The following is a 12,162-nucleotide window of genomic DNA, read 5'->3' as shown; positions in this document are numbered from 1 at the left end:
AAAAACCAGGACAGCCTTATCCCATGCCTGCAGAGGACTCCCAAAAGCCACGGTGAACACACCAGGAACAGGGAACAAGCCCAGCCCAGCCCGTGGCAGCAATGACAGGACACACCACAGGCAGGACATGCTGTGACTTCCCGACCTCTCCTTGTTCAAGGAAAGGTTTTCCTCCTGCTCTCACCCCACGGGGGAAGCCAGCAATTCCTGGGAAGCCCTGTGCCTGCCAGGCTCCCCAGGAGCACATGTCCTCGTTAGAGGCAGCAGATGAGATCCTCCCCACCCCACTCCAACAGGACATCTTTATAGTGGTGCCAAAGCCACGGCACAACGGTCCAAGACAGGATGTTCAGCACAGGCTCCCTGATTGGAACTGCAGGGGAAATTTAAAGCAGCAGGATGCAATTAGCCATGATGGAATACAGCCTCCTAAATGGCACAGGCTCTGGAATGACAGGGCTGAGCAGGTCTGTGCTCACAGCCCAGGGGCAGGGCACGCTGCACTTACCTCTTCCCTGAACACAGAGGCTTGTTCTTTGCAACCAGGTAAACGCTGGATGAAGCTCACCACCTGGAATTCCAGGAAAGAAACGTGGACAATTAAAATGGGACGCTGTCGAGCAAAAAGCTCCTGTTTCTGTACGAGTTCTTTATGCAAAAATTTTTACAACTTTAATACTTAAAACTCTCCCATTAATGAAGGATAAATTTCTGGGTTGCTGCTGCAACTGCTCTGCATATTCTGGTTGCCAGCAATAACTGTCCCTGTTGCCATTTGACCATTTCTCTCCCTGCTTCTCCATTCCCTTAAAACATCCCCACGAAATCAACATTATTTTTCCAGATTAAAAGCTGTGTGTGGCTACACTACTTTAAACTCATCCTCAACTTCACTTTTCTCTACAGTATTGCTGGAGAGCAAAATCAGGAAGAAAAAAGGATTTAGACAGTTTCCCAGGATGACATTGCCTGTGAGAGACAAGATAAACCAACTGAGTGAGCACTGCTGGTTTACCAACATCCAAAGGCAGGAGAGCTGGGAAGGAAAGGAGTTTTGGTTTTATTTAATCCGTGGTGGGTGCACAGGATCCATGGTACCAAGAGGATTAAACAAGTAAAAGTTAATTTTACATTTCACACTAGGGAAAACCTTTCTAAGCAGGGAATCTGTTAACATTTGGAATAATCTCCCTGGAGACCTGGGTTACATTATATAACACTAAGGAGTGCAAGGAGCAGCCGAGGATGAATTAATGTGTATTGTCTTCTCCAGCTGTAGCTCCACTGGTTCATAGAATATTTGTATATTGAGGCATAATCAGATCAAACATCTCCTGCTAATTGGATGCTCCCTTGCAGGAGCAGCTCTGTTTCATGAGGCACATCCATGTGAGTTGTTACAGATGTGACATTTCCTCCTGTACACAAACAAGCAGCTGGGAGGGGTCACTGTCACACACGAGCACCCCTTCAACTCAGGATTGTCAGAGCCTCTCCTAAATCATGTCACTGCATCTCCAGCTGATCCCACCACTAGACTGAGAGTCATTCCCTCCCTCCAGCCACGGGGCTCTCAGTGCCCTCCAGGTTTGCTCTCCCCTGGCAGGAGCAGCTCCAATTCCCGTGGTTTCTGTTATGTAACCTGAGAGCAGAGCATCCCTCTCAGTGCTCCATTTAAAGGGAACCCCTAAAATCCACATCTCCATCGGGCAGGGACTCCAAATTTTCTCCTGCAGAAGTGCAAACTCCTACCACAAACAAATGACAGAACAACCACTTTCCTTTTGAATCGTCCCCACCCCTTATTATTAAACCACAAATAAAAATCCTCCTGCAGGGTCTGGTGCCTTCCAGAATTTAAGAGACAGTTGGGCCCCTCAGGGCAAGAGGCTCTTCAGTGTCTGTGGCACTGGGAGGCTGGCAGACACCTCCTGGGAATGACCTGAGCCTGCCTTGCTCCTGTGCCCTTCCCTGCACGACTGCTGCTGGCTACTGTCACTGACACGGAGTGACAGACCTTTGATCTGTCCCAGGAGTCATTTGTAGGGACACTGGGAGCTCTTTGTGCCACAGGAGAGGCTTTTTAAACAAACAGGAGCCCTGGGGGTTTACCAGGGATGGAGAAAAGGGAGGGAAGGAGCAAACAGGAGTTGAAGGTCCCCAGAAGGGGAGCCAGACCCCGGGTTCCATCGAGCCACAGTGACCTGCCTGGTCCATCACTGCTGGGGAGGAGAGTCCCCAGACCAAGATGTGGCAGCTGAGGGACAAGGGAGGCTCAGGAGCATGAGATAAAAACACAGTGACACCACGGGAAACCAACCCAGCCCCCCAACAGTGGCAGGGAAGCCCTGAATCCAGGGAAAGGGTGAGGTTGGAGGGGCTCACAGTGAGGAACTGGGACAGGTTGGGAACACAGTGGGATCAAGGCTTTTCCTTTGAGGAAGTGAATGCCTGCCAGCCCTTCCTGCTCCATTTTAAAGGGAATCCCTAAAATCCACATCTCCATCAGGCAGGGACTCCAAATTTTCTCTTGTAGAAGTGCAAACTCCTATTACAAACCAGCAACAAAACACTACCTTCCTTTTGTAAGGAATGGAGAAATTGGAGAAACAGATCCCTGCTGTAACCACCCCAATGCTCCCAGAGCTGTCTGCTGGAAGCTCTTACACTCCCAATGCACATTAGGAAAGGAAAAGGGGTTGAAAAAGAGCTGAAAACACCTTAGAAACTCCATATGACCTGTCTGGAAGGTGCTGATGTGATCCCAGAGGTGACACACTGAGGTGAGCACAGGATTTATATCCCTGGGTGGCAAATGCCTGTCTCACACTGCACCCCTGGAACAGCTCCTGCAGGACTGACACCCCTCCTGAGGCCATCAGAGACAGGCTGGGCTTAACTGGGATTTAAAAACCCAAAAGCACTTGGCACAAGGACAGTCCCTCCCCCCCAGGTATTAACATTGATGCAGGATTAACTAATGAACAATACAACTGCAGCACATCTTAATGTTCTTCTGTGAGTCAATATGCTGTGCCCTAAAAACATGACAGGAAGCTTTCAATAAATACCAAAGCTGCATTAAAGTAACTACTCTTGTTGCCTGCTCAGTGTTACCAGGAGTTTCTTTGCTGGAGGGCCCCTAAATGCTGCTGCTGCTCTGCCATTTCAGCTGTTCTCAACCAGCAGAGAATTAAAGCAACATTTTTTTCCCTTAATGTGGGTTTTATAAAATAAAACCAGCTCTTTAGCCTGAAACCAAAGGAGAATTTTACACCCTTGTTACAGATCAGCAAAATGGGCTCCTTTGTGCAGCAGAGTTCAAAGCACAACCCAAAGGCAAATGTTTGCCCTGCAGGAAGATGTTGGGAGCCCAAATGCCAACAGACCAAATGTACTCTGGACTCCCTAAAACACAGCAAGTCCTGCTGCTTTCATCTCCCAGACCTGAGGTTTCACTGCACTGCACATGCTGATCCTGCAAGTGCTCAGACAGAGCCCAAATTGATTCCTCTGGGAATTTGTGATGAACATAATTTGCAAAACCAGACCCATTTGATTGAAATTCGAGACAAAAACCTGTAATGACTTCAGCCAGTCCATTGTGGGGCTGCAATTGAGCTTTTTAATGTGCCAATCACACTGTTACTGGCAGCCAAAACTTCCTCAGTTGTTTTAGGCTGCAGCACAGAGTTCAGGCTATTCTGGGTTGGAATCACTATATCCAGTGCCCCCCATCCATGTCCTGTGGTCCCTGCTTACATTCATCTGTTATCAAACTAATATCCCAGTTAAATTTGCCCAGCAGCTGCTTTAAAGGTCAACTGCAAAGGACAGATTTTATTTGGCTTGGATCCTGATGCTGTACTTCCATGAACCAGCCTCCCTGTTTTATCCAAAAGAAAGAGATTTTGATTATCATGTCAGAGGATTAACTGCTTCTGACCTTATTGATTTGCTAAAAGACCTTTTGGACAAATCATTGGAAACTTTCTCAAAAGGACAGGAACAGCAAATCTTTCAAGAGATACTTTTTCCTCCTTGCTACGAATTTAATTCAAACATATTTTTATTAAAAAGAAAGAAACAAACAAAAAACCAGAACAAAAAAACCCGCCACAACAACTAAGTTTTAAAACAGCAACCCTAATTGCTCTATCCCCTTTCCCAGCTGCTGTGGTTTCCATCTCCCACATCACTGCAATCCCACCAGATTCCCAGCAGTCCTCCAGCACGAAGAGCAAAGTCAAATTGGATTTATCTGATGTTAAGAGGCACTTGGGGAAAATGCACTTTCTGAAAGTCTCTGAAGATCCTCTCTGCACCACCAACAGCAGCACCTTTCTCCTGCTTTGCAGATTCCCTGCATCCTTGCAAGCACAACACTACAGCACATTCCTCTTGGATTAAATGCCCTGCAATTAAGTGCCAGCATCCAAATTGTCACCACTTCCCAAGTGCAGAGACAAATATTATTTATGCCCAAGGCATCGAGGCAAAAACCAACTACTCAGCACACAAAACACTCCGGGTTTTCACACACCACCTAATTACAGGAGACATCTCCAGAGCTGCAGAGACACATCCCCAGCTGCACAGATACCTCTGCCAGAAATCAGGTCAGGCTTGTGGGCAGTTTTGTCCCAGGGGAATCAAGCAGGGAGAGGCAGGAGGAGTGGGCATGCACGGTTTGGAATTCTCTGCAATGAAGTGAATCAGCAGCAAAGCCACGGGAGAGGGGGAGGGAGATCACAGAGAAAGGGAATCTGCTGTCAGGAGGAGGCTTCAGGCCTGAGGACTGAGAGATCAAGGGCTAAATAAACAAACAAAGGCAGGGAGGGAGGGAATCCTATTGAAGCTGTGGAAACCAGAGGGTTAACAGGGATCCCTCCCTGCTAAAGGGACTTGGGTGTAACTTCCAGCTGAGTCAGCTGTGGCATATGCACAGCAACCAGAGGGGGAAAGGGAAGAAAATAAAGATGTCTCCCAATTAGCACTCCAGAGGAGGAGGGAGCTGGCTTTCCTGCAGCCCAGGAGAGCAGAAGAACAGGGAACTCACCTCTTCCACAGTCCATTTGGCAACTTGTTTGGCTGTGAGGCCTGAGACCTCTGGCAAGAGCCTGCAGTGCTGCTCCCAGAAGAGATGGAGCCGGTGGGTCGGGTTAGAGGCCAGGGAAGGCATGAAGATGGACTGGTGGAGGGCCTGCTGGAGATCCAAATCAGGGCCTGGAAAAGGAAAGGAGACAAGTCAGAGCCAGGCTCCAAGTAGGAGCAATTACAAAGCAGGAGGAAGGGTCACAGTCTGGAGAGGGGAGCAAGGCAGGGTGGTCAGAGAGGGCCAGGCACGGCACACTGAGCTTCCAGGCCGTCCTTCCCACCCTCCTGAGCAGGAGAGAGGGGGAAAAAAAAAGATAAGATTGCCAGGCTGGAGGCTTTATCGTCAGCTTCTTCCCTGGAAAATGATGTCATGCTGCTAACAGAGAAGATGTTTGCAGCCTTTTATTGACAAGGTGGAGGAGTTCTGGTAACAGCATCTTCGGCTGGGAACTGATGGCACAGTTCCAGCTCCCAGCTGGAGCCAGCCTGGGAAGGGCTCTGTGCCTGCCAGCCTGTGGCCTGGGCTTGCTCCTGGGGAGACTCCCAGGCCAGGAGTGCTGCCTGTTACCTCCAGACATCAACTCCCTCCTCATGTGTCAAGTGGCGGAAGCTTTAAAAACCAAGACAGAAAAAAAAAAAAAAAAAACCAAAAAAAAAAAAAACGAGAGGAAGAAATCACCCCTCCCTAATGAGATCACTGGAGCAGTGCAGAGTCATGGTCCTGCAGGGACGTGCTGCTTATACAACAGGAAGCCAGGCAGAGGATGGAAACAAGCTGGGAAACATTCCTGGGGTTTGCAGCGGTTACGGTGGGCTGCCCCCAGCCCCTGCCTGCCCGGCGCCATCCCGCGGCAACCACGCGGCATTCCCGCTTCATCCCTGGCATTCCCGCTTCATCCCTGCCCTCGGGAAGGCTCCCTGTGCCTGGAGCGGCTGCCTGAGCCCAGCAGCTGTCAGTGGGTCGGGGTGTCAGGTGTGAGGGGTGTGCCAGTCCCTACATGGAAAGCACAAAGGAAAACGGCAGAGTATAAAAAAACCCCCCAGATTTCCATGGGTTTTCCAGCCAAAGGGAAAGCAGCACTGGAGGTAAAGCTTGTTCTAGGGAATGGTCACTCCCCTTGTCCGAAGGGTCACCTCATCTCCACGTCCCTAAAGGAAGTGGGACAGCATCAAATGTACCAAATTTCTAATAATGAGAGCGAGGGAGGATTTAAAACAAATAAAGCCTGAGTAGGAACCGCTCAGTTCAGGAGCTCCTGGTGAGAACACGGCACAGACACTGCTCCTGGGAGAGTGTCACCAACTCCTCCTCTGTCCCACTGTCCTTGTCCCCACCTCTCCCTGCTCCAGGAGGTCCCCACTTGTGCCCAAAGTTTCCCCCACTGCTGGCTGGGCACTGCTTCCACCTCATGCCAACTCCTTTCCTCCACTAAGCCCAAATCCTCGTGCTAAGCACCAAAACCACCTCAACAAATGACTTTCCTTCCGAGAAAGCAGCAGTGATCTGATAGTTTAAACAGAGCTGGGCTGAAAGCTCTGGGTAGCTGTGACATTACAGGTCAGTGGATTATTGCTGCATTTCCCTCCCCTGATTTCCATCATTCTGTGTCAGGTGAAGGTGAAGGGAGAGTGGGCAGCTTTCCCTGCCAGCTGCAACTGCAGCTCAGAGCTGGCAGATCCCTCAGCTCCCACTGCAGAACTCAGCACTAGGTAAAAATGAGTATTTAAAAAAAAAAAATAAAAGTAAATAAATAAATAAAAGCCTAGGCACCTGTCCCAGTTTGTGCCTGCTTAGCTATTTTTGATTGGAGACTTATTACCATGTTAAATCCTCCTAAAAGCCTGGTCAGCTCCGTTCTCTGAAATGGCTTTTTATAGTAAATCTGAAAGTTAAGCATATGGTTTGCTAAAGTGATAGGAGAAAGCTGCTCTGGAAACTTAACCTGTCATGTACCAGGAAAAGTAAAAAAAAAAAAAAGCATTGTTTTTTCCATTTAACTTTTCTTTCTTTTTTTCCTCTTTGGGAAAACCTTAAAAAAAGTCCCCAAATGATTCAGAATATGTTTCTGGATAGCCAGGAGGGTCTGAAAAAAGAAGCTGATGGAACTTAAACTGCCTGCCAGGTTTTTAAGCAAGTCTCCCTTGACACTGTGCTGGCTCTGTCAAGGCCTGACACAGGTCACAGACTGTTTGGGAATGAAAACCTTTTGCCACTAGAGAACTCGAGTCTGCAGTGGCACAAGAGCTGGTGCAAACTGTCTTCTCAGTTAATAAATACAAAGCTTCACCCTACAAAGTATTAAAACTTTCCCTTCTAAGTGATTTTACTCTTCCTCATCATTTCAAAGGAATTAAAACTACCACCACCATCCCCTCCAGCTTCATCTTGACTGTGGAATCAAAGCCAAAAAAGCTGTGAATTTCTGAATGCTCCTTGTGGCTGTGGGGATATTGCAGGGATATGAACACACAGAGAAAAAGGCATAAAATTTAACCAACCTTTCCCATTGCTTTCCCGTTTCACCAGCTGGAACTTGATATAGGCACGTGAGCACCCAAGCCTGAAAGCACCAATTACAGAACATTTCAGATGATACAGAAATGGATGTAATTTCCTCTCTATATAGAGATTAATGGGACTTACAGAAACTTATAGAAACTGAAAACTTTTCCCTGTTAAAATAAGCAGTAGCACTGCTCCATCCCAGACCTCTCTCTGAGCCATTAAATTCATGGCTAGAATTCACACTTGACTTTACTGCAGGAAAGAGAGGGCCAAAAATACTGGGAGGGAGGGAAGAGATTCACCATGTCGTTCTAAAACCCTCTGCTGCAAACCCCTGATCAAACTTTAAGTTGTGATTTGCACCTTTATTTCAGATACAGCAGCAGCAGCAAGGAACACCACAGTAAATGCAGGAAAACACATCACGCAAATCTTATTTACGTTTTTGGTGTGGCTTTGATGTCTGCAGAGGAATCCTCCTCTCCCCAGTCTCTCTCCTGACTGTTTTCAGACTGCTCTGATGGAGTGTGAACGCTGCTTTGACACCACTTCTCACTGTCTGGTGCAGCTTTTCTGGAAAGACAGATAAATGACGGGAGCTGAGCTGACACCCTCCGGTCCCTTTTCCCACAGGAGAGTGAAGCTGGCTGCTCCTTCCAAGTGAGAGCAGCAACTACCATCTAGTGGTGGAACTTTCCCTCCCCACGAGTACAAAGTGCTTTGTTACTCCTCTGCATGGATTGGGAGAGATTATGTGAAACAAATCAGGCTCTGTGGACTCAGGCTCCGATCCCAGCAGCTACAGGAAACCACTGGGTAATGGGGAAAGCCAGGGATTTGAGATTTCTGAATCCTGATACCTCTGGATAACATTTAAGAGTCTCCATGACTGAGTTTGATGCATCAACTGAGCTACAGAGTTGGCCAAGGAAGGACAAGCAGCAGAGTGTTACCAGATTTACAGGCTAAATTCAGACCTCCCACTACGAGGAAACGAAATACTCAGAAGAACAGAAATATATCACAGCTCTAGAATGCCATTTATTCTGTGAGAATCTCAAATCTCCTGAGGGGGGCTTTATGGTAAGAGTGCCATTGAAATGCAATCAATTCTGGTGTGACAATTAGAAATTAAGCTAGCTCTAGTTGGGAGGAGGCAAATTTGGCCTTCGAGGGAAGAGAGGCATTCATTCCTTTTTTTCCCAGCCAAACAGATCTTGGAAATGTTATAAATCTAAACAAATAGATGAACTTTAAAATATATATAACCCTTCATATACAACAAAGAATAAAAAGAATAAAACTATTGCTGGAGTTTGCCCCAGTGAGATGATCTTAATAAAATCCTTCATGCCCTGGTCTGTCCCACAATACATTTAACTGCCTCCTGTGCTCCAAGAACTTACACACAGTTTGCTTCAATGCTGCTCAATTCCAAAATTTTCCTGTAAGAAAACAAAGTACCTGAAGGAGCTCAACTTGTTTGCCAAGTGATACACACAGAGTCTGTTTAATGGTGCAAAATAACCTTGGCCTGACAGTTTTAGGACAAGGAAACGAAGGAAAAGAACATATTTTAAATTGAAACAGCAAGGAAAAATTTATGGAGACAGAATGCAATTTCCTTTGTTGGAATGTGACCAGAGCAGCAGGATTAAGGAATTGAGAAACCTATTAAGGCATATGAGGGTATAAAAGTGCCTTGCTCTGTGTTAAGAGTGTCTGGGGCACAGGTCAATATTACAGACAGATGAACTCAATGCTCTGCTGCTTCTCTGCCAATTCCGGTGGTTTTTATCCTTGTAAATGGTTTTGTTCCCCAGTATCTGCCAAGAATAATGTTCAGCTCACCTGGATTGTGGAGAGTCTCCCTGAGAAGACTCCCCTGCTCCCAACAGGAATGGGGCAGGAGTCTCCAGCCTCTTGGCCTTCTGCATGGTGTTCCCAGGGGAAGGTCTCTCCCCGCTCAGCCGGTCCTGTAACGAGTTCTCTCTGCTGAGGTTCACATCAGAGTATGGGCAGCCAACTAACCTGGGACAGAGGAACAAAAACCAGAGAGAGGTGACAATGCTTTACAGTCACACAGCCTTACCAGCCTCAGGCAGAGAAATCCATCACAAACCCAGAAAAAATGAGGCCACAAACACTCAGGGAGATGTTATTACCCACTCTGAGGTGCTGTTAGAGAAGAGCTCGTCCTCTGTAACCTGCTTATGTGAACATTTCATGGAACAAGTGAGTTCGGCAACTTCCACTCTGAAAAATCCCAAGCCCACATTACAAGCTTCAGACCTCCTCCCTGAGATTGTTTTCTTGCTCTTTAAAATAGTTTACTTGAGAAAAACCTTTCTCTTCCAAGAGAAATCAGAAGGCAGAGCACAAAACATGAGCAAGCACTCCTCACTCTTGTACTTTAATAACCTACCCACACTCTCTCTCTCTTTAATGTCTCCTTGCCTGCTGTTCTTAGGTACATTATTTTACAAAAACCTCTCCTTTAGCACTGCTGGAATGAAGAAATTGGAGTGAATTAGTCTGTTTGCATTGCAGTTATAACGATTATACTGGTATAAACAGAATTTATGATGAAACAGCACATTTAGACACAAGAGGGAGCTGCAATTGCAGATATAACCACCTCCAGAACAAACACTGAGATCATTTCAGTGCAGTGCAGGTGCTTGTTGCTGCATTATCATTATTAACAGCACTCAGACTCTTAGAGGACCTCGTTTACATACGTGTAATGTGTCCCATATCGTGGTCCCCGGACGTGCCCGATCCCGTGGCAGCCTGGAGTGGGACACACTTGTCCCACTGCTCCCTCTGGATCCTCAGCACCTGAAAAAAAAAAAAAAAAAAAAAAAAAAAAAAAAGGCAGTTAAACATGTGAAGAGCAAAATGCACTTAGGAAAATCATCCAGCATAACACCGTGGTGTCTCTGCTTACCTAGAGGGACCTGCAGAGCGTGTCCAGTCTTGGCACACCAGCCCACGGGATGGATGTCAGGGCTGTCTGCATCCACCCAGAAATCATAATGAGGGTCCCAACCATCGAAATGGATCTGAAAGAAGCACAGTCTCAGTGAGAGAGACAGTTAAGGGCATGACTCAGCTTTTATGTTAACTTCCCCCTCTGTCTCACCTTGCTCAGCTTGAGGCTGATTCATTCAATCTTTCATTTCAATCTTTCAGTCAGGCACAATCATCTCTGTGCTCAGGGTAACTCTTTGTTTTCCTGCATCTGTGTTTTACAGAACAACCAGGTTCTGGTGACACAGTTGTGTCATCCCACACACAGGGTGCTGTACAGTCAGAGCCCAGAGCTATGCAAACAAACTGATTATTTAATTGTTCTGTTTTCTGAGGATCCCAAACCACCAGAAAAGCCAACAAGTTCAGTGAGTTTTGCAGTGAACAAGCTACAACTTCCTGCTGGATGAAGAGACTGGTAACAGCTCAGACCCAGGTCAGGTTAACAAAGACTGAGGATCACTGGAATCTAAAAGCTACTGGGTTGTCTGTGCAGCAAAGTTTCAAATGGATGAATTGAATATCAGGCTACTAAATATTGGCAAAACTTGGCTTTTGCTCACAGCAAATGAGACTGAGAATCAGTTGGATAATGGGAAGTGAACTCCACTCCTGCCCACACAACCATCCTTTGGGAAGGAGACCTGTGGCCAAGGAGCCTCCATCAGTGCAGCCTCCACTTTAGCTGGCTCATACTTAATTTCTCAGAAGCCAAAGCACAGCAGATTTTTCTGGCAATATATTTATGTGAAAAGAATTACTTAAACTCCATCTGTGTTACAAATTCCTACTGGAGAATGAAGCCACTTCCCACATGGACCAGGGTTTAAATTGCTTTGAGTTTTCCTTTAAGTATGGCAGGAAAAAAACCCTGTCAGGTATTTTTCCCCCAGCTGAACACTAATGCTGCCTTCAACCCCGGAGATCACACAGAAAAACACCACGAGATGGAAAATCACACTGTCAAGTGTCATTTCAGAACAGTTACATTAAAACAGCTACTAACAACACCAGGCAATTCCATCAGATTTCAGCAGAACAAAGCACCAGAAATCATTTCCAGTTGGGCAGGCCCTGAGGCCACATCAGCTGCCAGGCAGTTGTTTGCTGCTCCTCCAACCGAGGGGGTGTTTTTCTGTTCCTCAGCACAGGGCTCTGCACTTGGCAGCAAGGTCATACCTTAATGCGATGGTTGTCTTTGTCAACTATTGTTGCCACTCTTATCAAGATGGGATTTCTCCTGTCCACAGCCTCCAACTTCATATTAACTTGGAATCCGTGAGCAGGGCGCTGGAAGAGAGCATTGCAAGCAGAATGTTAAAAAGCCTGGGAGTTCAGAGCTGGTCACCTGCTCTGAATGAAACGTGCTCGGGTTTTCATCCACCCCTGTGGAGCTTTGGGCACTGATCTCACACAGACTGCTCCAGAGGCCAAAATCAGAGTGTCTAACAGGTTAAAATCAGAGTGCACAAGAGGTCAAAATCAGAGTGCACAAGAGGTTAAAATCAGAGTGCACAAGAGGTTAA

The 12,162-nt window shown here is 46.8% G+C and overlaps 1 protein-coding gene across 1 annotated transcript in view; it reads right to left on the bottom strand.

Moving 5' to 3' along the window:
* LOC103756274 (lethal(3)malignant brain tumor-like protein 3) overlaps positions 1-12,162 on the bottom strand; it is a 39,756-nt gene that overhangs the window by 3,661 nt on the left and 23,933 nt on the right. The window contains exons 8-15 of the mRNA XM_029963013.1: positions 11,816-11,926; positions 10,554-10,668; positions 10,345-10,444; positions 9,455-9,634; positions 8,045-8,176; positions 7,597-7,658; positions 5,060-5,226; positions 509-571 (exon numbers count right to left, since the gene is read on the bottom strand). Coding sequence (XP_029818873.1) covers positions 509-571; positions 5,060-5,226; positions 7,597-7,658; positions 8,045-8,176; positions 9,455-9,634; positions 10,345-10,444; positions 10,554-10,668; positions 11,816-11,926 — 930 coding nt within the window. The remainder of the gene's footprint in view (positions 1-508; positions 572-5,059; positions 5,227-7,596; positions 7,659-8,044; positions 8,177-9,454; positions 9,635-10,344; positions 10,445-10,553; positions 10,669-11,815; positions 11,927-12,162) is intronic.

The sequence above is a fragment of the Manacus vitellinus genome, unplaced genomic scaffold (genome assembly GCF_001715985.3).
Source record: "Manacus vitellinus isolate BGI_N305 unplaced genomic scaffold, ASM171598v3 scaffold_52_pilon, whole genome shotgun sequence".
Taxonomy (NCBI): Eukaryota; Metazoa; Chordata; class Aves; order Passeriformes; family Pipridae; genus Manacus; species Manacus vitellinus.
The sequence above is the reverse complement of the archived record's forward strand: the minus strand, read 5'-3'. Positions and strand labels throughout refer to the sequence as shown.